The sequence below is a fragment of the Sparus aurata genome, chromosome 8 (assembly GCF_900880675.1).
Source record: "Sparus aurata chromosome 8, fSpaAur1.1, whole genome shotgun sequence".
NCBI lineage: Eukaryota > Metazoa > Chordata > Actinopteri > Spariformes > Sparidae > Sparus > Sparus aurata.
In genome coordinates, this window is record NC_044194.1 from 320,742 (window position 1) to 348,285 (window position 27,544).

Here is a 27,544-nt window from a genome sequence, read left to right on the forward strand (position 1 = left end):
GTGTGTGTGTGAGTGTGTGTGTGTGTGAGTGTGTGTGTGTGTGTGTAGTTGTGGATCTGAGTCTGATCTGGTTCTGTTTGGACCAGGGGCGGTTCTAGAGGGGGGCCAACAGGGGCCAGTGCCCCCGTAACTCTGAGTCTGGACCCCCCTGTGGCCCCCTGACAGGGAGTCTGCATCAATAATACAATGAAAGATTTGTTGCAATGATTTTGTTTTGAAGGGAAAGGCAGAAATAAAGTGTCTCAGCAGTTTACTACCCAATCACAATTGTTGAAATTGTAAACACTGTTTTGTCTGAATGAGAGTTTATCTTTTTTTCCGGGTTGTATGTGCCCCCCTATTAAAACGGTCCTAGAACCACCACTGGTTTGGACCCTCTGCAGGTTCAGTATGAATAGCCAGTGAACGGCTGTGTGCAGCAGGGGGCGTGGCTTCACATCTCTCTTGACTGAATAAAATGGCGGACAGAGCCACGGTGACATCACACAGGTCTCTGAAGAGCCAGACTGGAGCTCACAGTGGACAGTACCAGCCTCCGCCATGTTGGTAACAGCTTCCACCTGACTCCACCTCAGTCCACCTGACTCCACCTCAGTCCACCTGACTCCACCTGACTCCACCTCAGTCCACCTGACTCCACCTCAGTCCACCTGAATCTGGCCAATGACTCCAGATTCAGCAGCAATGAACTGAGATTGCAGCCACTGGAGTGAGACGTGTTTGTGTTCGGCACAACACGTGTTCGGAGCAGGACAACAATTACAACGACAGCAACCACCACAACAACCACCACAACAAAAATAACCAGGGCAATAGCCAGTGGCTCATTGCCAATGCAAAGAGGAGGGGCAACAAGGGGCACCTGGCCTTGGGCCTCGTCGGAGCCCAAAAAAAGGCGATAAGTTGCTGTACATTTGTCACGAGAGAAACCACGACATCACCATCAATGGAGTAAAACGAAATATAGAAACAATTGTCAAACCGTCATCTGAGGATCTGACTGCTGTTTATCAAAGATACTTTAAGTGAATAAGTGCTGTGATTGAAGTGCGACGATACGAACATACGAGTGGATACATTTTTGTTGTTGTTGGGAGCGACTCGTGCTCTGCCGGGTCGAGGTGAAGTCTGAACAGATGAGTCGTGAGTCTTCTGTGGAAGATGGAGGGCGATTCCGCTGTGCTGACGTTGGTCGGGAGGTCATTGTTGATTGGCTGACCCTGGTACGGAGCAGACGTAGGTCTCGTAGGTTCCCGTTTTTTTTTCACTTATTTTACACACTTCTACGACCATAGTTTGATTATCTTGAAGTGAAACTGGTTACAGTCCATCGCCTAATTAACACGGACACGGAGCTTTGGCCGGTACAGAAATAAAATTAGAAAATGACGATAGTGAACAATAGTTTCACAGCTCAGCTAAAGATTAAGTCAAGATGGTGAAGGGCTGTCAACTGACTGTTCAAGTTCTTTGGGAAGAACTTCAACTTTCCCGTGAAGCTATCCTGAGAGACTTCAGAGCAGAAATGTCTACTCTGAGTGCAGAACTGAGGCAAGAAATTGAGGCCATGCACTCGGAAACTACAACTAGTTTTCAAGGTCTGTGCCACAAGTTGGGAGAGGAGATAAACCGACTCCGCCAGGACCATACCCAGGTGACAACCGAGCAGGCTGACATGGCACACACTCTCTCAGAGGCTCTCGACAGAATCCAACAATTAGAGCAACACAACGAGTCGAAAACGAAGGAGCTGACGCGGTTAAAGGACAAGTGTTTCGATTTGGAAAGCAGGAGCCGGCACCAAAACGTGAGGTTCATCGGTGTCCCGGAGGGAGTGGAGGGCTCCTGCCCCACTAGATTCATGGCGGAGCTTATCCCTGAAATTTTGGGGGCAGAGAATTTTCCCACTCCGGTGGAAATTGACCGGGCTCACCGGTCGCTGGTGCCGAAACCCAAAAAATAAGCCCGACCAAGACCCATTATCGTACGGCTGCATTATTATGCACAAAAAGAGAGAATCACGGGCCTCGCTATGCGCAGGGGTCCTCTCATCTTTCAAGGCACTCCGGTACATATCTACCCTGACCTGCCGGCGGAGATAAAAAGCTCCGGGCTACTTTCAACGCTGTCAAGGCAAAGCTCCGGGAGGCCAAGGTTGAATACAGCCTCTACTATCCTGCGGTCCTGGCCATCAACCTAAGCGGGGTGTGGCACACTTTCCACAATTTCTACGGGATGGGTAATTGCCACACTTTGAGTGAGTTTCTTTGGTCGCCGGCGGAGGTGTGGATACAGCGGGGAGTGTCGCCAGCGATGTGTCACACACCTGACAGCTGATGGACAATTTTCTTTCAATCATTAGTGTCCGGACACTAATGTACTCCTAGGAATTCTTTCTTTCTTTCTTTCTTTCTTTCTTTCTTTCTTTCTTTCTTTCTTTCTTTCTTTCTTCCGAGGAAGTCATACTTCCCAAGGACGAAAACTCACCAAACTTCACAGAAATGTCCGGCCCCATGCCAGGTTTACTTAATTCCAAGGACATGTCAATATTCCTCCTGGGGGGGACAATAAGCGTTTAAATTTTAAATACTTTAAAAATACCTACAAAATCAACAGTACATGCTACAGTTTTGAAACTTTCACCAAACTGTAGCCCCAATACTGCTGAAACTTTAGTCCACTTAAACTCATTACAAATTATGAAGTCCATCACTCAGTTTTTCTTCAAAACCTGTAAAACGTATAAAACCTATCTCCTCCCATAATTTTTGCTCACCAAACTTGCTAGAGAGCATCTTCAGACCGTCCTCCACAAAACTCTTCTCGGATTTTTGATTTATCAAAAATTAAGCCTACAGTGCATCAAAATGTTTGACTGTAAACTGTACTGTAAATATATACTATCAAATTCTTGCTAAATACATTTTCAATCTTCCTGAAAAAAAATGAGAATATTTTGGAGTCATGGTTGATGAAGTTTGGCAAATATCAGAATTTTATCTCAAAAACAGAATTTTTGAGAACATTTTGAATTCTGCTCTCATGGGAACAACTGGAGTCAGTGTAAGAGCGGCATTTTAAACATCAGATTTTCTCTTATGAAGCAAAACACTTAGAGTTAAAAACAAATCGCCAACATTTCCATGCTGTCAAGATGCAATTTATGTGTTATCAGATTTTTGTTCAGGTAACAGAATTTCTGACATTTCGACCATTTTTGAAATCTTCCTTGACAACAGCTGCCTGGACAGTGAGTCCCTGAGTCGACAAATGCAGCTACACAGCTGGTCTCACTTCCAGCCAATTAGCTCAGTGAGTTAGGAGCTGGTTCTTAGTGTCAGGGGTTGTGTGTTTGAGACCCAGCAAGGATGATGATGATGATGACAGATCAGATTGTCCTGATGGTGGCATCACAGCAAGCCTCTAAATTAAATAAAAACAAATAGCTTGGACCGGACCATGGGTGAAAGCTAACTGATTTTTGCATAAAGGTCCAGTCTCATGCCAGATTACTTCAGCTGTAAACCCAAGCCAATAGTCCTGATGGTGGCGCTACAGCAAGCATCTAAAGTTCAAAACATTGAAAATTCATAACAAATCAACCTGCTAGAACTTCACACTTTCATCAAACTGTGGCCCCAGTACTAAAGAAACTTTTGTACATTTAACCCTATTAAAAATTATGAAGTCCATCACTCTGTTTTTTTTTTGCACTATAAAACTTATAAAAACCTGTCTCCTCCCACAATTGTTGCCTACAGTGCATGAAAATGTTTGACTGTGAACACGACTGTAAACATATACCTGCAAATCGATAAATAAATCTTCAATGTTCATGAAAAAATTGAACATTTTTTTAGAGTCATGGCAGATGATGTTTGACAAATATCAGAATTTTACCTAAAAAAACGGAATTTTTGAGAACATTTTGAATTCTGCTCTCCTGGGAACAACTGGAGTCAATGCAAGCAGCATTTTTAAACATTAGTTATTCACTTATGGAGCAAATTAATCATTTTTAAAAACAAATTACCAACATCTCCATGCTGTCTAGAGGCAATATGTGTATTTGATAACTGAATTGTTTACAGTGGTTTAAAATCTGCCTGCACAACAGTGAATGGCTTGCTCAGTTTGTGAAGCCACTGTTATAATGCCACTTGCCAATTAGCTCAGAGCGATAGATGACAGTCTTTGGTTCCAGAAGTTGTGAGTTCAAGCCTCAAGTCGTCCAGAGTGAACATTGTTGTCAACTGTCTTGTCTTCCTATTCTCCTGTTTGTTGCTCAGAATTGCCTAAATTTGCCAAAAGTAGCCCGGAGCAGACCCATCTAGTCCCATGTGGACTACATCTAACATCTGCAGGTCTGTTTGGCCTAACCCAGGATCTTGATAACACTGGAACGGTAACTTCCTGGTCCATCAGCACCCAGGATAATGTTATGGACCAACCTGCTAATGTTCACTTGTTCACACGTGCTCTTGTATCTTTTCTGGTTTACTCTTTGGGACTGAATGCTAATACTTATATATTCACACTTATGCTTTATAGCTAATTAACCTGATTAACCTTCTGAGTGGCCAGCAGTGTTAACTTTATATGTTTGTTTATATTGTTCGTAATCACTGATGGGCAGTAACGCGTTAGAAGTACCGCGTTACTGTAATCCGATTACTTTTCCCCAAGTAACGAGTAAAGTAATGGATTACAATTGCAAAAACAGTAATCAGATTACTGTTACTTTCCCGCAAGCAGGCTGCGTTACTGCGTTACTTAACCGTGATTTTTTTGTGAGACTGTCTCGTGAGTGACAATGACGTATGCAGGGCTGATTGCACCTGCTGTCCCTCGCCGGACGCCTCTCGGTCCCCGCCTCCAGCAGCTGGGCCTCGCCCGCGATCTCGCTTGAGGGTCGGAGGGTGATGCGCCGCGGAAACACCGTCGGAGCTGCGGAGGCGGGTAGCCGATGTCTGTCGCCCTTCCGGAGACAGTAAACTCCCAGCGCAGCCGGTCTCACCCTGGCCGCTGCACCGTGCGCCCGCAGGTAGCACTCTCCTCCGGGGGGAGAGAGAGAGGGGGGGGGGGTCAGTGTCAACGTGTTACCCCCTCGCGTCTAGCCGGAGGGCGGAGGGACCGCGGTTATGTCTGTTTATGTCAGACAAAAATGTACCATGCAGTCCCAGAAACAAGAGCTCTTTCTCAGCTTAACTAGCTGCACTATTTTATAACTAAACACATCGTGTGTCTTTGTTTACATTTCAATTCGAACTAGAGCTTCCTAGAGGAAAGATTTATAATTTATGATGACTTTTTTTAATTTGAAAATGATCAACAGGTACTCTAATGAATTATTTGTTTATTGCTGCTTATTACTGAATCCATATTGAAGCATTTAAATCAATATTGAATCGAATCGATATTGAATCGAATTGCGACCGAAAGAATCAAAATCGAATCATGAGTTTCTTAAGGATACCGCGCCCTACTAGAAGAGGTGGGTGGTGATGTGAAGCCCTCTGGGAGCTGCTGCTGCTGTAATACTGGCTCACACTGGGTTTGTTTATCTCATGTCTGACTGTTGTCCATTTATTTCCTGCTGCCACGAAAGGTCTATTGCTTTATAGCGTATTCAGGTTGTGCATCATGTTTTTGAAAAGTAACTTAGTAAAGTAACTAGTAAAGTAACTAATTACTTTTGAAAATAAGTAATCAGTAAAGTTACTGGATTACTTTCTTGGAGAAGTAATCCGTAACTAATTACTATTTCCAAGTAAGTTGACCAACACTGTTCGTAATCGGTTGAGCTGAAAGGTGGCGATATATTTATGTGGCTTCATGTGTCACCCCACCAACAAGGGATGACCATTATTCAGAGTGTAGTGTGTTGGGAAATGTGGAACAGTTATCTCTAATGCTCACGGGTGCTAAATGTAGTAAACTCAGGCTGGTTAGTTCAGCAGAGCAGTGCTGTAGCACTCAGTTAGGTTTGAAATGTGGGTTTTTTGCACCTTTCATCTGGGGAAAGGTAAGGGAGGGAAGGTGGGGTGTAATTTCATGTTTGTATTGTTTCTCTGTTTCTATGGCAGTTGTCGCTCTACGTACGTGTTTTGTGATGTGGCTTCGTTGGTATATCTGAACCTGAAATTATATGACTAACATGCATACGAGTGGGGAGAGTTTGGTTCAACTAATCACCTGGAACACAAAGGGTTTGAACAGCGCTGTAAAAAGCGCTGGGCAGGATTTTGGCACATCTTAAAACATTAAAGGCAGACATTGCATTTCTACAGGAGAGCCACCTGAGATCTCAAGACCACCTTTCTTTACGCAGAGGCTGGGTGGGCCAGGTGTACCACTCCCACTCACAGTTTAAATCCAGGGGAGCAGCATACTCCTTTTATCTGTCCCTGGTCCTTTCCTGACAGGCAGGGCAGGTGTGTAATGGTGGAGGGAAAGCTGTACAATGTCCCACTCATTCTAATCTGTATATATAATCCCAACTTCGATGATGATCAATTTTTCTCATCTTTATGGTCTTCAATTCCTAGTTTAAATTCTCACTGTGTAATTATGGGCGGAGATTTCAACTGTGTTTTAAACCCAAAGCTGGACAGATCTTCCAAAACCTCTCCGGCACTTTCTAGATCAGCAAAGTGTATAGAGTCTTTTCTAAAAGATTATGGGATGGTTGACTCTTGGCGTTTTAAAAATCCATCACTTTTCTTTTTTCTCCCAATCATATTCACGGATTGATTAATTTCTTTTAGACCAAAAACTTTTGCCACAAATGAAACACTGTGAATACAGAGATATTGTTATTTCTGATGTTGCCCCACATCTGTTACAACTGGCATTTCTGCATAAATCGACGGCTGCTTCTTGGCGATTTAATAATTTGTTGTTATCAGATCAGTTATCAGTGCATTTGTTAAATTCATGTCCACCCAGATAGAGCTATTTGTTTCTATTAATGATAATGGAGAAGTTTCAATGGGAACACTTTGGGAGGCTCTTAAAGTCTATATTCGAGGGCAAGTCATTTCTCATGCTGAATCTACTCATCGCTCACGTCTGAAACACTTGTCTGAGATTACAGATGAAATATTGGAAATCGACCGCCAGAATTCAATAACTCCTTCACCAGACCTATACAATAAGAGGATCTCTCTTCAGTCAGATTTTGATCTCCTTCCACTGATGAGGCAGCTAAGCTAATACTTCAGACCAGACACAGACTGTGTGAGCAGGGAAGAAGGCGGGGCGCCTCTTGGCTCACCAAATTCGTCGAGCAGCCTCATCGAGACTTATAGCAGAAATTCGCACAGCCAGTGGTGAAATTCAACAGGAAATCCACAGTGAATTTAAGTCTTTTTATACAAATCTTTATACCTCAGAGTCCAAAGGTGACCCTGCATTAATAGGTGAATTTTTAAATAAATTACAAATTCCTACAATAGAAGAAAGCCACAAGGCTAGTCTCACTGAGCCTCTTTCGCTCCAGGACTCAACACATGCAATAAAAACAATGCAAAGCTCTAAAACTCCAGGCCCAGATGGGTTCATCGCCGAGTTCTTTAAAACTTTCTCTACATTAATCTCTCCTGTACTGCTTGATGCTTTCAATGAAGCCTTTACCGCCAGAGCATCAGGCATTTTATCAGGCTTCTATATCAGTTTTGTTAAAGGCAGGTAAAGACCCTAGAGAACCAGGTTCATGTCGACCAATTAGTCTGTTAAATGTGGATACAAAATTGTTAGCCAAGATGCTTGATACGCGATTGGAAAAAGTTCTCCCATCAATCCTATCACCGGATCAGACTGGGTTTATTGAAAAACGTTTTTTATTCCAACCTGCGAAGGCTCTACAACATTTTATACCCTCCTGGTTTGGCTCCTCAGCATGCAGAGGTTCTTGTGTCTCTGGATGCTGAAAAAGCCTTCGACTGAGTTGAGTGGGATTTTCTTTTTGCAGTTCTTGAAAAGTTTGAACTTGGTGATAATATAATGAACTGGGGTAAGCTGCTTTATCAGTCCCCTCTTGCCTCTGAACTGACCAATTATTTTGGATCTCCCTATTTCCCCTGCAACGGGGGACGAGGCAGGGCCGCCCTCTTTCCCCACTCTTATTGGTCCTAGCTTTTGAGCCCCTGGCTATTGCTCTACGCTCCCTCAAGGGCTATGAGGGAATCTACAGAGGAGGGGTAGAAAACAGGGTCTCTTTATATGCAGGATGACCTGCTTTTATATGTGACAAATCCCTATGAATCCATCCCCAACATAATGTCTACTCTGAAGAAGTATGGTGAGGTCTCAGGTTATAAGATAACTTGACAAAGAGTGAACTGTTCCCAATCAACGAAACTGCCCAAAGCCTTTTATACTCACACTTCCCATTTAAAATAACAAATTCAGTGAAATATTTGGGAGTGGTAGTAACGAGGTATTAACGGCTTGTTAAATGCAAATTTTAAACCACTGTTTCAGCGCACTGTTTGTGAAGTTGAGAGGTGGTCCCATCATCACTTTGGCAGGTAGAATCAACACAGTAAAAATGAACATTCTTCCAAAAATGTTGTTCCTATTCCAAACTATTCCTATACTAATACGAAAATCCTTCTTTACATCCATTGATAAAATAATTTCTACTTTTATTTGGAATAAGAAGAGACCTAAAATCAGGAAAGCATATCCGCAGAGGTCGAAGCCGAGCGGGGGAATGGGAATACCACATTTTCAGCTTTACTACTGCTCTGCTTTACTTTTCTACTTTGCAGTATGAAGTGGCGTTTGTACATCACAAATGTGGGTGAGAGGTTGTACAATGCATCCAGTTTTTAAAACCTCATTTGTTAGTTGAGTGAGGATCGCTGTCATAGCTCTCTTTTGTTTGCGCAGAACGAAATGTTTTGTCCCCTCAAGTACGCTTTCAAAGATTCCCATCCAGCTGACGGGGACATCCCTGGAGTCTGATTAATGCCAAGAAATAATTCAATTTCAGATTGTATACATTTAAAAACCAGTGGCTATCCGTGATGATTGAATATCATCCACTCACTCTCCACCTCCTGGACTCCTTGACTTGACTCAAAATCACATTCAGCACTTAGTTTATGCTGTTCTGTCAAAGCATGTTGGTTGAAAAACACAACTTTTGAAACTGACTTCAGATTTCAGCTCCGAACACAGACACGTCTCGCTCGCATCAATTATCTTCTTCTGGATAAAAAGCTTCTCCCCTTAGTAACAGATTGTGTTTATAAGGCCATGGTGATGTTGAATTATTTTTCTGTGGTTGTTTCCATACGTGTTCTCAATGTGTGCTCAAATCATCGGCAGTGCAGATTTAACCCTTTATTACTTTTGGAAGAGGGGTTTGTTAAATGTATAGAATCTGAAATTGCTTGTCTAGTAGATATACGATTATACTCAGTTTGCAGTATGAAGTGGCGTTTGTACATCAAAAATGTGGGTGAGAGGCTGTACAATGCATCCAGTTTTTAAAACCTCATTTGGACTTCCGGTGATGCAAGCAGGAGAGTAGTCATGTTTTGCTGGAGCACCGGCACACCCCTTTATTTCTCGATTTGTTGTTGTTGTGGTTGTTGTTTTTGTGGTTGTTGTGGTAGTTGTTGTGGTTGTTGTTGTTTTTGTGGTTGTTGTTGTGTTTTTGTGGTTGTTGTGGTAGTTGTGGTGGTTGTTGTTGTTGTGGTAGTTGTTGTTTTTGTGGTTGTTGTTTTTGTGGTTGTTGTTGTGGTTGTTGTGGTAGTTGTTGTGGTTGTTGTTGTTTTTGTGGTTGTTGTGGTAGTTGTTGTGGTTGTTGTTGTTGTGGTAGTTGTTGTTTTTGTGGTTGTTGTTGTGGTTGTTGTGGTAGTTGTTTTTGTGGTTGTTGTTGTTGTTGTTGTTGTTGTGGTTGTTGTTTTTGTGGTTGTTGTTGTTGTTGTGGTAGTTGTTTTTGTGGTTGTTGTTTTTGTGGTTGTTGTTGTGGTAGTTGTTGTTGTTGTGGTTGTTGTGGTGTTGTTGTTGTGGTTGTTGTTGTTGTTGTTGTGGTGTTGTTGTTGTGGTTGTTTTTGTGGTTGTTGTTGTTGTTGTGGTAGTTGTTTTTGTGGTTGTTGTTTTGTGGTTGTTGTTGTGGTAGTTGTTGTGGTTGTTGTTTTTGTGGTAGTTGTTGTTGTGGTTGTTGTTGTTGTTTTTGTGGTAGTTGCTTTGGTTGTTGTTGTGGTAGTTGCTGTGGTTGTTGTTGTTGTGGTAGTTGTTGTGGTTGTTGTTTTTGTGGTAGTTGTTGTGGTAGTTGCTGTGGTTGTTGTTGTTGTAGTTCTTGCTGTGAATTCAGGGGTTTCACTTCATAATATTTTCCTCAGTGAGTTTGTGTGTGTGTGTGTGTGTGTGTGTGTGTGTCTTGGTCCTGGTCTTCAGGCTGGTTGCTGTCGTCCCTCTGCAGCCTCCATCTCTCCTCAACTCTCTGTGAGCAGGTGGAGTCAGTGACTGACAGTGGGCCTCCACCTCAATAACAGCAGAGAGATGGAGGCTGGATAAGCGGCGCAACTATCAGCTGAGGGCCGAGACAATTTCCTGTCACACAGGAAATGAAAGGGCGTGGACGCGCTGTGGCTCTTTGTTGTCACTGTGAGCAGCTTTATGAGCTGATGGCAGGTGATACCTTCCTCCGTCTCCTCCGTCTCCAACGCAAATGTCTCCCATCAAAGGGGGAGAAGGGGGAGGAGCTCTCATCCATCAGACATGAAAGCAGCTGAAGTGACATTTGGAGGGAAGAAGCGTTCAGTCGATCCGCTCTGACATTTCTGCACATTCATGAATTTAAATGTAAAATCATCTTCACAGAGCAGACGCATGTTCATGTGTGAATATTAATGATTTCATGTGTCTTCGCTCTTTATTAATCATCATTAATCAACATGTTCACAGACTATTAAACAGCCGACTGCAGCTGGAGTCTCAGCACACCGCGCTGAGGATTTCTGTGTGTGCTTCAGCCTCACCACAGGAAGCTTTAAACTGACCTGTGCTGAGCTGACAATAATTCTGGTGTCTGGGTTCCATTAATCATCGGATGAAGAGTGATGACGAGCCCATCAGCTGTCCAGCACCACCCTTCATGTGTTATCATGACTGTGTCACCAGAAAAGCTCAGTTCAGTCATGGAAACATCTGTCTGTGAGCTGCTCTCTGACAGGACATGTGCTACGATGATCATCATCCTCTTTGACTTTCTAATTACGACACACAGACATTTGTTCTGTTCATGGAAAATATTGATCAGTGCATCTTTAACTAGATTCAGCAGTTTAGAAGAAATCAAATCAAAATGCTCCTGAAACAGTTTTATTGCCTAAAGTGTTCAATCGATTACATGAAAGAGCTGAAATCACAAAGTTAAACCTGCAGCAGAACCACAGCAGAACCACAGCAGAGCTCCATGAGGAGGAGAGGCAGCAGTCAGAGTCCAAAGCGTCACAGCTGTTCAAGGCTCAGAACATGTTCGTTCTCATGAAGCTGTCAGCGGTCCAATCTGGACCTAAACTGTGACAGTCGAGCATCACGTCTCACTCAAAAACAATATTTTCACATCTTGTTTTCTCACTGAGAGTTTAAAGAGAAGATTCACACCAATCCCCTTCAGATTAGCCAGGTTAGCTTACTGCTAATGCTAACACAACATCTCCTGCTGCTGCTTCCCTTTAAGACACTTCAACTGGCTTTTATTGTGAAGGAGACACAGGAAACTCCAACCGACTGGAATCAGATAAGGTTGGAACGATTCAGACCAACTTCTTTATTATTATCATAGAAGCTGCTCAACTGTTTGTCCTAGCATGAAGACACACCTGCTGTTACCACGGTAACACAGAACTGAGGTTTATTACATCTTCCCCACAAACTGCAAACTGCGTGTCAACGTTTGGGATTGAAGAGAAAATGATTTCATTCTGCTTGGAGGCAGAAACATTGACTTTAAATCGACACGAGACTGAAAATGTGAGAATATTCATTTCTTACGTGGAAATTTTTATTCATGTTAAAAAGCGTCTCATCCTGTTTTTAATCAACATTCTCAGTCTGTGTGTGAAACATTGGAAATGAAAATGTTGACAACCTGCTGTGAGGAAATAACCTGGAATGATCCTTTAATGTGACCAACAGAATCAGATCTTCTCTTTTCACTCCCAGTGAGAAAACTCATGACTTCCTAACATGTTGCCGTATTCCTTTAAACCTCTGACGTGGTTGTTCATGTCGTCATCATCATCAGAGGAGACGGTTTCCTGTGATGAAGAAGAAACCGTCTCCTCCGGCCACGTTAACGTCTCGTCTGACTCCACGTCATGTGGGAGGACGGGTGTCAGATTAGCAGATTAATACTGAGGAGGTTATGGATTATTAGAGTTCAGCAGGCAGTTTGTCTTCTTCAGGTGAATAAACGTCATGTTGACTCTGAAGCTCCATTCACACAGCAGCCATCTCCTCCTGCTGCTGATCTGAGCCATGCTAACATGCTAACACCAACATTAAGCCTGTGTATGGACCAATGAGCAGTCAGCTGCAGACAGCTGCTGCCTGTATTCATTAACATGTAGCTGTTGTCCACTCAGAGAGCTCAGTGAGCTGTTAGCATCATGTCTGCAGTGTACTCGTGGATGTAGTAGATTACTTTACTGAAGGAAACTTCTCAGGAGAATCTTGGTTCTGTGAATTCATTTGTTTTGGATTCTCCTCCTGCAGCATCTGTGCGGCGCCACCCGGAGGAGGCCGTCTGTCACAGATCCTGCAGCTTCATCTTTAACGATGAGTTAATGAGCAAGCGGCTGGTTCGTCTGGATGGAGCTTCAGAAAAACATCCTTAGCAGCAGAGAAGGAATGACTGTTCGACTCAAAGAGACAATATGGTACAAGAAATTACAAAAATAAGATTCTGAATAATCTTCAATCCTTTTACATCCTCGTCCTCCTGCTGCTGACACACCGAGTCAGTCTCTGCGTTTCACTACGATATGAAGGCCACTTTGCAGCTGTTGTGAGAGCTGGTTTCTCTCAAGTGTCCGTTGGAGCAGGCGTCAGGCCGCTGGGTCGGTCTGGGAGGGGGAGGAGAGCCAGAGTCTGTCAGGTCAGAACCACAATCCTGTGTGTCGAAGCCCAGGATGACGCTGATGGAATGAGGCATTTCCTGAGGAAGATGAACGACAGTTCAGACACAAGACCAACATCAACACTCATCAAACCTCACAGCTTCAGAGTTCTGTCCGTCACAGTCCGTTTCTCTGCAGAACCCAACAGGCAGATGACCCGTCCATCCGGACCTTTGAATCAACTTTACTAACCAACTGAAATCTGTCACATTTAAACCGTTTCCTTTCAGCTGAATTCATTCTGAGCTTTCAGCCATATGTCACGGCCTCCATCAGGTCACTCAGTGTGGTGCTGTGTTGGATGGAGATGACCTCTAACCTCTGAGGGCTCCTAGGTGATGACATCATCCATAGGGTCAGACAGAGATACAATGATTATATCTGAAGCCAGGAGACGCACTGGGACACATTAAGATCAGAAGCGACACGTATGGAGCTCTGACTGACTGTGTCCCGATGTCTGAGTCAATGGCTCGACTGCATCCTCTGATGAAGACCGTGACATGTGGCTGAAAGCTCCTGGATGAGTGAGCAGCTCACCTTACAGCTCCGGATCTGCAGACTGATGCCCTCCGCCTTCTGAAGGATCTCCTCGATGTCCAGCTTCATGGAGAGCTCGTTAATGTGCTGCAACCAAATGACATATGCTGTTACCAACAACAACAACAACAACCACCAGACAGACACTGTTTACCAACAACAACAACCACCACCAGACAGACACTGTTTACCAACAACAACAACCACCACAAGACAGACACTGTTTACCAACAACAACCACCACAAGACAGACACTGTTTACCAACAACAACCACCACAAGACAGACACTGTTTACCAACCACAAGACAGACACTGTTTACCAACAACAACAACCACAAGACAGACACTGTTTACCAACAACAACCACCAGACAGACACTGTTTACCAACAACAAGACAGACACTGTTTACGAACAAGAACAACCACCAGACAGACACTGTTTACCAACAACAACAACCACCACAAGACAGACACTGTTTACCAACAACAACAACCACCACAAGACAGACACTGTTTACCAACAACAACAACCACCACAAGACAGACACTGTTTACCAACAACAAAAACCACAAGACAGACACTGTTTACCAACAACAACCACCACAAGACAGACAGTGTTTACCAACAACAACCACCACAAGACAGACACTGTTTACCAACAACAACAACCACCACAAGACAGACAGTGTTTACCAACAACAACCACCACAAGACAGACAGTGTTTACCAACAAAAGCCACCACAAGACAGACAGTGTTTACCAACAACAACCACCACAAGACAGACACTGTTTACCAACAACATACAACCACCACAAGACAGACAGTGTTTACCAACAGCAACCACCACAAGACAGACAGTGTTTACCAACAAAAGCCACCACAAGACAGACAGTGTTTACCAACAACAACCAACCACAAGACAGACACTGTTTACCAACAACAACCACCACAAGACAGACACTGTTTACCAACAACAACAACCACAAGACAGACACTGTTTACCAACAACCACCACAAGACAGACAGTGTTTACCAACAAAAGCCACCACAAGACAGACAGTGTTTACCAACAACAACCACAAGACAGAAACTGTTTACCAACAACAACCACAAGACAGACAGTGTTTACCAACAACAACCACAAGACAGACACTGTTTACCAACAACAAGACAGACACTGTTTACCAACAACAACAAGACAGACACTGTTTACCAACAACAACCACAAGACAGACACTGTTTACCAACAACAACCACAAGACAGACACTGTTTACCAACAACAACCACCACAAGACAGACAGTGTTTACCAACAACAACCACAAGACAGAAACTGTTTACCACAACAACCACAGACAGAAACTGTTTACCAACAAACAACCACCACCAAGACAGACACTGTTTACCAACAACAACCACAAGACAGACACTGTTTACCAACAACAACCACCACAAGACAGAAACTGTTTACCAACAACAACCACAAGACAGACACTGTTTACCAACAACAAGACAGACACTGTTTACCAACAACAACAACCACCACAAGACAGACACTGTTTACCAACAACAACAACAACAAGACAGACACTGTTTACCAACAACAACAACCACCACAAGACAGACACTGTTTACCAACAACAACAACCACAAGACAGACACTGTTTACCAACAACAAACCACCACAAGACAGACAGTGTTTACCAACAACAACCACCACAAGACAGACAGTGTTTACCAACAACAACCACCACAGACAGACACTGTTTACCAACAACAACCACCACAAGACAGGACACTGTTTACCAACAACAACAACCACAAGAACAGACACTGTTTACCAACAACAACAACCACAAGACAGACACTGTTTACCAACAACAACCAGCCACAAGACAGAAGTGTTTACCACAACACCACAGACAGAAACTGTTACCAACAACAACCACAAGACAGAAACTGTTTACCAACAACAACACCACAAGACAGACACTGTTTACCAACAACAAGACAGACACTGTTTACCAACAACAACAAGACAACACTGTTTACCAACAACCACAAGACAGACACTGTTTACCAACAACAACAACAAGACAGACACTGTTTACCAACAACAACCACCACAAGACAGAAACTGTTTACCAACAACAACCACAAGACAGACACTGTTTACCAACAACAACAACCACAAGACAGACACTGTTTACCAACAACAACCACCACAAGACAGACACTGTTTACCAACAACAACCACCACAAGACAGAAACTGTTTACCAACAACAACCACAAGACAGAAACTGTTTACCAACAACAAGACAGACACTGTTTTACCAACAACAACCACCACAAACAGACACTGTTTACCAACAACAACCACAAGACAGAAACTGTTTACCAACAACAACAAGACAGACACTGTTTACCAACAACAACCACAAGACAGACACTGTTTACCAACAACAACCACAAGACAGAAACTGTTTACCAACAACAAGACAGACACTGTTTACCAACAACAACAAGACAGACACTGTTTACCAACCACAAGACAGACACTGTTTACCAACAACAACAACAAGACAGACATTGTTTACCAACAACAACAACCACAAGACAGACACTGTTTACCAACCAACAACAACAACCACAAGACAGACACTGTTTTACCAACAACAACAACCACAAGACAGACACTGTTTACCAACAACAACAACCACAAGACAGACACTGTTTACCAACCACAAGACAGACACTGTTTACCAACAACCACAAGACAGACACTGTTTACCAACAACAACAACCACCAAGACCAGACACTGTTTACCAACAACAAGACAGACCACTGTTTACCAACACAAGACAGACACTGTTTACCAACCACAAGACAGCACTGTTACCAACCACAAGACAGACACTGTTTACCAACAACAACAAGACAGACACTGTTTACCAACAACAACAAGACAGACACTGTTTACCAACAACAAGACAGACACTGTTTACCAACAACCACCACCACAAGACAGACATTGTTTACCAACAACAACATGAGGTCAGCTCACCTTGAGGATTTCATTGAAGCCGTAGTTCTCCTCCATGATCTTCTGTTTCTCTGAGTCAAGGATGGCACAGCAGACCAGCAGGTGGAAGTTCTGACAGGGGAGACCTGTCCACATCACCTGAAGAGGACGCACAGTTAGAGACAGGTGGACACTGTCCACACACACAATGAGATGAAGAATGGCAGCTTCAGCTGTGAGCAGAGACTCACCTCCCAGAGTCGCAGGACGTCCTGGAAGCTGAGCTCCCTCTTAATCTGATCAGTAACCAGCGGAAACAGAAGTACAGATAACCTGAGTCCTGAGACTCTGCAGAGCCAACACACACACACACACACACACACATACACACACAGTTAAAGTTAAAGGGACTCAACAATACAACACTGATTTTATAGAGAAAATATAAACAGAAATTTAGATCTAAATTAGTTGTACAGTTTTGTCTGTTATTCTAATAATAATATTAACTGATTATTATTCATAAAAATAATCATTTTAAGAACTTGTTACAGTGAAGTTCAGAGAAGAATCATGTGTTTGTATGTGGAGGGTCAGGATGGTGATGACATCATTAAATCAGCTGACAGACCACAGTGTCGAGTTGTGGCTGTACTGATCAGCTGACAGGTGGCTGATTTATTGATCAGATGTCAGGTTGGTTCAGCTGGCAGCAGGAAGCCTCCTGATTGGCCTCTGCTGGAGATAATGTCATACTGTTTGTTTGTTATTGTGTGCTCAATGCTTTTATTGTGAAGCACTGTGACTTTTATTTTGAAAGCACTATATGAATCAAATTTTAATCACTCGCATCCTGTATGTAACAGTGTCTGTGTGTTGATGCACTGAACACACCCGTCACTGAGCTGATAGGACGACATGTTTCTGTGACATCACCATGACATCATCAGTATCTAACACTGTCACAGGTACAGGTGAGTGTGTGGGAGGAGTTTCATACCGAGGTAGTTCCAGAAGGACAAGTCGAGCAGTCTGAGCAGCGTGCTGAGCTGGATGAGCTGAGTCTTCATCCCCTGCATCTGCTCCTCAAAGTTATGATGCTGAAAACACACACACACACACACACACACACACACACACACACACACACACACACACACACACACACACACACACACACACACACACAGACAGATGCTCAGGGTAGTTCATCAATATTAAATTCTGTGTTTCGGTCAGTTTAGACATTAAAGTTTATTGTTAGATTCTGTAACTATCCTGCATCTGTTTTCTTTGTCACATTTTAAGGATCTTGTAAGAATGAAACTGATTTCTACACCCAGTGTTGTCTGGACCTCAAGTCATCACTGGAGTGTGTCGAGCTTCAGTGTAAATGTTGCTCAGACTGGATGAACGCCCGCTGCTGGTTTACAAACTGTAGAACAGTTTGATTGTGAGTCAGTGTGAAGACTACACGTTCCTCTCTGAACATAAACTGATGCAACATGAAGAAGCTGCAGTCTGCTGCTCAGCTCACCATCTGATCCATGAAGGACACAAAACACCAGAAAGCATCCACCTCGTTCTCCATCACGAAGAGGATGGGAGACAGCAGGTCGCTCATCCCCTGAACGTAACCTGAACACACACACACACACACACACACACAGTTCAGTCACTGACGTCACTAAACAAACGTTCGTCGAGCTTTAGTCTCTGTCCACTGAGGACACAACATGATGAAATCAGACATTTCTGTTAGTTCGTTGTGTTAATGTGAGGAAGGTTACACCCTCCTCATCATCGCTCTACACACAAGTCACAGATGTCACATGATTCGTGACATCATCAGTTGTTCACTCGTTCAGCAGGAGCATGATCTCCACTGACAACAAGAGATCTTAAACACATAGATGAGGTCTGATCAGGCGGATGATGGAGTCTCACCCAGGTCGAAGTCGTACATGCAGTAGGTCATCAGGATGTCGTGCAGCAGGACCAGGCCCGGGTTGTCGATGCCTTCGTAGAACCTGTTAGTTCTGTCTGTTCGGTTCACATCTTTCTCTGAAAAGAGCCACAGCGCACGAGGTCAATTCACCTGATGGGTTTAACTGATCTGTAACATCTGAAGCCAGAATCCTCCTGATGTTCAGCTGCTGATTAAACTGCAGATCAGATGAAATAATTAGAACTTATAATGGCTCACCGATCAGACTCCTGTAGTCTCTCAGCCGGGAGTTTCTCCTCTCTTGTTCCTCACTGACAGACTTCCACTGCAGCTTCATCCTGAAGTACTCATCACTGCAACCACACAATCAATCAGTCAGCTCATCCGATCGACTCATACGTACAACATGATGACTTGTTCGTCCCAGATGTTACGTTTAGAACAGAAATAATGTAAAGTGAGCAAAGTGTAACAAATGTTCAGGATGCGTCAGTCGTACGTTTTGGATCTCTGCAGGACTTTTCGCTCCTCCATCGTGCTCTCCCACGGGAAGTATCCCAGCAGGAACTTCCAGGCCTCTTTCCTCACAGCGTGACACAGTCCCTGCAGGGTCACATGACCAGTCACATGATGACCTCATACAAACACAATGAGTGGAGATTAATAATGTGACTGCCATTGGTTAGAGGGAGGTGATCAGTTAGAAGCTAACGTGCCCCTTTAAAGATGACTTGTTTCAGGTGTGTGACGTCGCTCATCCTCCCCTCTGGATCCTGATGTTTGGTCCAGTCGTCTGGGGACAGCGGCTCCCTCCTCGTCACCTGAGGCCTCGCTCCCAGGTCGATCTGACACACAGGTACACAGGTGACACAGTCACAGGTGCTTCATGCTAACACACCTGTAATCTGTGCTCAACAGAGAACATGGAGTGTTGACCTGCAGCTCCTCAGACCAGTTTGTTTCTACAGAATGAACTTCCTGTATCTGATCAGCAGAGGAGCCACGATTTAAAAAATCCAAGACTCCATTTTCAATTTAAACATTTGTTTCAGCAGTGACGGCTCTGCCATCATTAGACCAACCCTAACTCATGGATCAGTGACAATCAACAGATCTTTGGTTTCATGTCCTGACAAACTCTCTAACTCTACCCCACAACAACAGGTTGACTTTATCTTGGTGGCTTTTAAGCCAGCTGCAGGCTAACACTTAGCTAGCTGCAGGCTAAAACTAAGTGTTACTTTGTTTTCTTTGTATGTGTACAAGAAGTCTGTGATCAATAAACCAGTAAAGATCCCCTGATGTTGATGCAGATGCAGAGTGAGCCGCAGCTTCCTCTCACCCTGGTGATGACCTCGAAGCCGGGCTCCTCCTGCTGGTTGATCTCCAGTCCTGGGATGACTTCACCCAGCAGGTCGGCCACCTCCTCCGGTGGGCGCTGGTGCTGCTCCTCCGTCCCCCGGAAAGCATCATAGATGTAGTTGGTGACTTTGGAGAAGCCGCCCAGAGTGGTGACGTACGGGTCTTTTCGGAACTTCTGCTGGAGACGAATGTTTTTCTTAAAGGGACATTTCACCAGGTTTTAACAGGATGTTGAGTCAGTGTGGGGGGTTAATGTGGTGATGTGACAACATAAAGACCTCAGTGTGGTTTAACGTGACGAGACAGCTGTAACACTGTTCTTCAGCTGTCTGCTGGTCAACTAGAGACAATCTGAGTGCAGAGGACGTTGTGGAGACATGTGACATTCAGCCATGCTTATCAGAGTGAGCAGCAGAGAGAAGCATATACAGCACGTTAATGTTTCAACACTAAACTCTTCATCTGCTCCATTAGAGGACGACTACACCTGCTGGACTCGAGTTGTGTGTGTGTCGGCTCAGCTGACTGGTGAACGTTATCATGAGAATGTGGTGCAGTTTATACCATCTGTGAGCCTGTTGACTGATTTAGATTCTTACATGGACGAGGCCAAAGTTGTTGTCATCCAGAAGGTTCTCGAAGGACTGAGACAGAGCTTTGTTCGGTGTGCTGACCAACAGACACGTCTCATCGTCTGGAGCCCTGCAAACACAAAACTCACAATATTCACACATGAACTGATCACAGTCACACAAAACACTGTTTCACTGACGTCCACAGCGAAGCAACGAAGATCCTCAGTCACATGTTTCGACTGACGGACTGATTTTATCATCCACGTTCAGCTGAGCGTTCAGTCAGTGTGAACTACAGACAGCAGACAGAGACGAGCTGCTGAAGAGTCACATATTTCTAACGAGCAGACGTGAGCGCTGATTCAGAGATCTGGAGAATAAACAGTGAATCAACGTGTTCAGTCGTCCTTTTCATTCATCTCTCTAATGAAAGACCAAACAGCCAATCAGGAGACAGACGGTCAGCACGACGTCACAGTGAAAATATCCGGCACTTAATCAAAACGATTTCATTATGAAAGGCTTTGATAAGAACTTTAATATCAGCTATCAGCAGGCACACAGAGGAGACACTGTCCCTGCGCTCAGACTTAATAAAACAGGTCCACTGAGGCGACAATGAGCAACAGCACAAATCAAATCAAATACACAACCGCATGACAAAAACTGACCGGTGTAACTAACAATGTCCTCTTATAGAAAGTGTGTGCGTTCGATCAACAAGCTCCTTGGAGACGAGGGAAAGCCTTCTGAGGACAGAACCAACCCTCGCCACACTACTTCCTGCCAGCAGTACACTTCACAGGTGTCAGTCCAGTCGGACTCACTGTGGTTATTCACGTGTCGGGTACTCACTCGCTGAGCAGAGCGAATCTCCTCAGGCTGTCCAAGAACTCGGTGCTGCCTCCCTGGTGGAAGTGAAGCGCAGGCAGGGACGCTGATGACTCCTTCAGTCTGAAGACCAGGAAGGTCCAACCTTCTTCCTTCACTGTGATGGACCTCAGGTCACTGACACTGAAGGTCAACGCCCACCTGCTCCGCTCATGGCTGTGGTTCAGAGAGCCTGACAGACCGAGTACAGGGATTAGGAAACAAACACAGACGGCTGGTCATCAGCCAGTTACTACAGGTGTGACAGGTACTACAGGTCTGACAGGTACTTCAGGTGTGACAGGTACTACAGGTGTGACAGGTACTTCAGGTGTGACAGGTACTTCAGGTGTGACAGGTACTTCAGGTGTGACAGGTACTACAGGTGTGACAGGTACTTCAGGTGTGACAGGTACTTCAGGTGATAACAAGGCTGAAGAACCTCTTCACTGAACTAACATTTCATGATTTCACAGCAGTTTGTTCTGTTGGTCAAGGTTTTAAAACATCAGTAACCTCTTTACTGCCACTCTACTGCGCTTCTTCACTTTGCTCTGCAGGTAACCTGTAACAGGTGTGAGAACATACTGAGAGTAGAAGAAGAAGACTCACTCTCTCCATTGGTGCAGGGTTTCTTCCTGAAGGACACGGCATTGATCATGTCCCACTCCGTCTCATAGCTCAGCTGGGTTTCTAACAGCTGCTGCGACTTCTCACCTGAACATTGGTCCCACTCCATCACTGAGCTGGAGTCCTGAGACACACACACACACACACACACACACACACACACACACACACACACACACACACACACACACACACACACACTTCATCTCATTGTTTGCTGTCGTCTTCCAGCTGTTAGGTTACATTAGGTGTTGTAATATAAAGTAATCAGACTACTCTGGTACACTAACCTTCCCAGCACACAGCATGTTTGACGGGTCCACAGCGTCGTCCACAGGTCTGTACTCCACCATGATTTCAGCATCCTGTCAGTGAGCAGACACAACCTCTTTCATAGCAGCAGAACATCTCAAGTGAAGCTTTTTATAAAGACGCTAGGATCAAACTTTTTAGGAGCCATTAAGAATCAAGTGGAGCCTAATTAACTGTTAGTTATTCTGATTATATGATCAACTAAATGTTTGCTTTCAGCTTCCTCATGTGAAGTTTTCTGATTCTTCTTCGACAGTAAAGTGAATTTAGCTGTTTCATCATCATCACCTGCTAATTAAACAATGATGTCAGAGGCCGTTAGTCTCAGCCCACATGTGATGTCATGTCTGTTTTACATTTACATTTTTCTGTTCCGAAGTGACTTACAGTAATTCATACATACATTCATACACTGATGGCGGTGGCTGCCATGTTTTACCTTGTCAACAATCCGAAGTGAGCCAGAAATAAGTAAATCCTGCTCGCTGCCTTCGTCCTCGCTGCCAGGATGAATGAAAACTCCTTCATGTTCAAACAGAACCTGTGTGACGGACAAAATATTAAAGGGTTAGTGTGTGAGGTGTCACATTCAGCAGGACCGTAGAGGAGCAGTAACCCACCCATCTGAAGAGAGTTATTTACAATATTAAATAAATCGTCTTTAAAGAGCTATAAAATGTTTTAAAAAAGGAAGTGGGAATGGGATCTAAAATGCAGGTTGTTGGTTTTAGTTGGGAAGATACTTTGGCAAGCATCTCAGCATCTACCAGGACAAACTTCTCTAGTGTGTCCTCATGAAAAAATAAAGGTTCTGTAGTAATAAAATTGATATTCTGATCTTTGGATAAAAGGGATCTAATATCATCAATTTTACTTCTGAAGTGATCTGCAAAATCTTCACATTTAGAAATGGACGACTCTCTGCTAGACTTCATAAAAACAGGGTTAATAAGATGGTCAATTGTTGTGAATAGGATTTGAGGTTTGTTCCGGTTATCAGCTATCAGTTTTGAAAAATGTGATTGTCTTGAATCTTTAATTGCTTTATTATAGGTGTTAAGATGTTCACGGAAAATGTGGTAGTTCACTGTTAATTTGTCTTTTCTCCACCTTCTTTCAGCTTTTCTACATTTTCTCTTTAGTTGTCTAGTTTTTTCATTTCGCCAGGGAGGAGTTGGAGTGATAATGGTCTTTTTCAGAGTGAGTGGAGCAACTATGTCAAGGATTGACCTCACTTTACTGTTTAAAACTATCTACTAATAAAATCACATGAGGCAGGTTAAAATGTCTGCAGGAGTGTCATGTAAAAGATTAATAAAATTTGCAGTGACTTCATTAGTAAGATAGCGTTTCCTGACAGTTTGCTGGTGAACATCCTGTTGTATAAGATCACGGACATTAAAAAAGACACAGAAATGATCCGACAGACCGACATCACATCCATCACTGAGGAGATGTTAACAGACAGGCCGTGGGTAATTAAAAGATCCAAAGTGTGTCCTCTGTTATGGGTAGGCTGAGTAACATGTTGAGTAAAATTTATAAAATTAAGTAGGTTTAAAAATTCCATGGTAATAGTGTCTGATTTATTGTCCATGTGTACATTAAAATCACCTGATATAATGACCCTCTCGTAGGTTGTGTGAATGATTGTGAGTAGTTCTGAGAAATCTGAAATGAAAGAAGTGCATCGTTTGGGTGGTCGCTAAACTGTCATGCAGAGTATGGGTGGGTTGTTGAAAACTGAGGAGTGATATTCAAAGGATGTGCAGTGTCTGAATGTAATGTCTTTAAAACCAAGTGATGCTGAGTGGATGGTTGCTGTGCCGCCACCTCTTCTGTCTATTCTACTGGAGAATGAGAAATTGTAATTTGATGGTGAAGCTTCAATGAGAGTTATTGGTCCATCAGTGTTCAGCCATGTTTCTGTTAAAAACATGCAGTCAATATTTCTATCTAAAATTAGGTCATTAATAAGGAAATGTCTTATTTAAAAGAGATCTTACATTTAAAAGTGCCCATATTCAAAGTCAGGGGTGGAGTAGCAGACGTCTGTATGAGTGTGTTTATGGATGTAAGAGTTCGTTTACTGTGGTGGCGGCGGGTTGATTCACGTTTAGCTCTGTTCGTGATGTGGACAGGAATAGGGAGGGCTACATTTCGGTCTTGCCACAAGGGGGAGCTAGTGGTATCAGGTACATGGTTTGGTGTTGCCGACAGAGGAAGGGCAGGTGGAGGAGGAGGGGAGGAAGTGGGAGAGGAAAAAGTCAACAGTCAGTCACGTGCGCAGATTGTACAGCATACTGTACATTTGCTGCAAGCATGCGGCTACCCAGCGTGTTGGGATGGAGTCCATCACTCCTGAAGAAGGCTGCACGCCCCCAAAACAGGTTAAAATTGTCAATAAAACCAATGTTGAGGGGTCTGCATGCTGATTGGAGCCAGCTGTGGAGACTGAGCAATCTGCTAAAACGCCCTGCTCCACGGACCACTGTGGGGATTGGGCCAGAGATAAAAACTGACTTTCCACAGGCACTTAAAAAGGATAAAAGACCATTAAAATCCTTTTTGGTCAGCTCTGACTGCTCATTGGATGGACGTAACGACTTGAGGGATGTCAAGTCGTTACGTGTGCGCCAATTCCCCGCCTCCATCTCAGCGTGACGTTAACTACACAGGTCCTTAATACTGAGAAATGTCCCACAAAGCAACGTTACATGACCAAACAAAAGTAACGTAGTAACTGTAACTGTCTTTGGCAACTTATATGAGGAAAAAAATACCGCAGATATACGTGGAGAAGCGTCCGTCCTCCCGCCCGTCCTACCGACTCTTCCTCACATTTCTGCCCGAAAAGCAGTGTCTGTCACCGGCAAAAACTTTAACTCACAGAGTGACGGTCAGCCCTCCAGACCGAGACTTCAGGGAACTTTCCCCCATAAAACAGCCTCCGTCCCCACCAGTGAGGGAGTCAGATTGACAGGGGGACACAGGGGAACACCTTGAATGTCATCATCATGACGTCACCGTCACGCCTCTTTAGGAGCCGCAGCGCCGGCTTTCTGTGTGAATTAACGGCAGTTCGTCTTTAGGGCTTTAGTTCTACCTTGTAGAAAACTGCCAGTGGTGCATCGATCAGTTTGTTTTTGTGAATTCAGTGTTTTAACGGGTTGGTTCAGATTCACTCAATACACACATTAACACACTAACTGATTACCTGAGGCAGCAGCAGGGCAGCAACACCTGGGCTCCACCACATCACATTGAACATTGTCAAAGGAGTCTGGATGCTGCAACTTCAGCTTCCCGTCACAAAAAGCTGTCTGAGGGTTTGTTTGGTCCAAACTAGAGTCCTTAAACTGACTTAGACACGTTTCAGCTGCTGGCGTCCACAGCAGGACATCACCGAGCCTCATCCGCCAGAGCTCCTGATGCTCCTGCAAGCTTCAGTTCACACTGTTCTCCTCATGGATCTAGACCTTCATCATATTGTGTCAGCATGTCAAATATTTGAAAGTGACATCAGCAACAGCCCCAGAAACAGTAAAGATCATAGAAGCGTTTCCTATCAGGATGGTTTGACGAGTCAGACCAGCAGCAGGTCGAGATGAACCATCTGCGTTTCAAACATGTTTGTTCAGTTGTATCTCCTCTGAACACACCTGTTGTTCAGCTGCAGGTACACACACCTGACTGACTGACAGCAGTTGAAACTCCTTCTGTGTTGAGAAACTTTGTTAGCTGCCATGCTAACGTTAGCAGTATGGGCGTCAGCTAACTGGAGTGTGTTGACATTTTTAAAATGCCGTAGAGATTTTTTGTATCATTGTATTATTCAGTGAGTGGTTCAGTTATCGACCCAACAGGCTGCCTGGTGTTTAGAAGCTAACTGTTGACCACTTTAGTGACTTCTGTGCGGCCCGACCTGCTAATAGCCGTCAGCTGGCTTCGTTGCTACGATGCTAATGTTCAGAGCGGTGTTCGGAGCCTCCGGGTCGGTTCGTCGGTGTGAAAACAAAGTGTTCAGATGAACAGTGATGTCGTTAACACAGGCTCACAGCCGACTGCGGTGATTTCGTGGCATGTGTTCGGATTGCTGTTGTGAGCGGAGGGTGTCGTTGTGGCTACACTACAGCTAGCACAGCGGCTAACGCTAGCTAACTTCAGCTAACTCATCATTAGTTTAGCTAGGTGAGCTGCGGTGAGGCTCAGTGACACACTGACGGCACCTCGTAGAGTTATCAATAACAGGAAGTGACAGACTTGATTAAGATTAATAATGTTAACATGTTTTTACCTTCATCACAGAGTCCGCCGCCATGTCACCCGCTCTCTCTGCTGATGACGTCAGCAGCTCACGTGCCTGTCAACTTCCAAAACAAAACTGACAACTCAGCTTCCGGTAAAGCTCCGCGCACGCGCACCGTGAGTTACTATTTTTCTTTTGCTTTATATTGTTTGACGTGACGTCATTATGCTATATAAATACATGTACTGTTTAGTTCAGAGATGGATTTATTTTGAAAAGTCAAATATTGTTCACTTGTGATTTTTAATAAAAACAAACGCAGTTTTCTTCTTTTCTTTCTAAAACTATTTCAGAACGACCTGAAAACAGAGTGAGGAGGATATGAACATTAAATCAGAGACAATAAATTGTACTTTGATGTTTAAAAGTGGCAAAATGTCTCGGATGTACAAGAGATAGAAGAACATCTGCAGTTATTGATTTGATTTTTCAGAAACAGTTGAGTATAAAAAATCACATTGGACAGATTTTACTGATTTAAATGAGACTTTCTGCTCAACAACACTTGTCAGAGTCACACACTGAAGGCAGAGGCTGCCACGCAGAGTGCCGGCTGCTCATCAGGAGCGATTTGATGTTCAGTGTCTTGCTCAAGGGAGACCTGGACCTGCGGCCGGGGAGCCAGGGATCAAACCAACAACCTTCTGATTACTGGACGTCCCGCTTTACCTCCTCAGCTACTGCTGCCCTATGAGTTTTATTTTCACAGAACAGCTATCAAAATCATCATGATGTGATATTTGTTGGGTGTATACTGAACAAACATCTATTATTTAATCTGAAGAATAAAATGTAATAAATATTTATAATGCCTGGTGTCATGTATTTG

General features: G+C 43.8%; 1 protein-coding gene and 1 long non-coding RNA gene across 2 annotated transcripts; one reads left to right on the top strand and one right to left on the bottom strand.

Annotated features, from left to right (window-relative positions):
- Positions 1 to 11,322: 11,322 nt before the first annotated feature.
- LOC115587095 (TBC1 domain family member 15-like) lies at positions 11,323 to 26,813 on the bottom strand. Its single transcript, XM_030426721.1, is given in 18 exon segments — positions 11,323 to 13,180; positions 13,683 to 13,769; positions 16,752 to 16,868; positions 16,961 to 17,004; positions 17,007 to 17,057; positions 17,710 to 17,809; positions 18,247 to 18,347; positions 18,657 to 18,773; positions 18,916 to 19,010; positions 19,157 to 19,260; positions 19,374 to 19,502; positions 20,000 to 20,215; positions 20,619 to 20,721; positions 21,450 to 21,657; positions 22,077 to 22,218; positions 22,385 to 22,459; positions 22,846 to 22,947; positions 26,704 to 26,813. Coding segments are annotated over 18 exon segments (1,995 nt in total). The 5' UTR covers positions 26,728 to 26,813; the 3' UTR covers positions 11,323 to 13,000.
- Positions 25,982 to 27,117, top strand: LOC115587096 (uncharacterized). The gene is made up of 3 exons (XR_003984966.1): positions 25,982 to 26,085; positions 26,715 to 26,831; positions 27,009 to 27,117. It is a non-coding gene; the product is annotated as an uncharacterized LOC115587096 (long non-coding RNA).
- Positions 27,118 to 27,544: the final 427 nt, after the last annotated feature.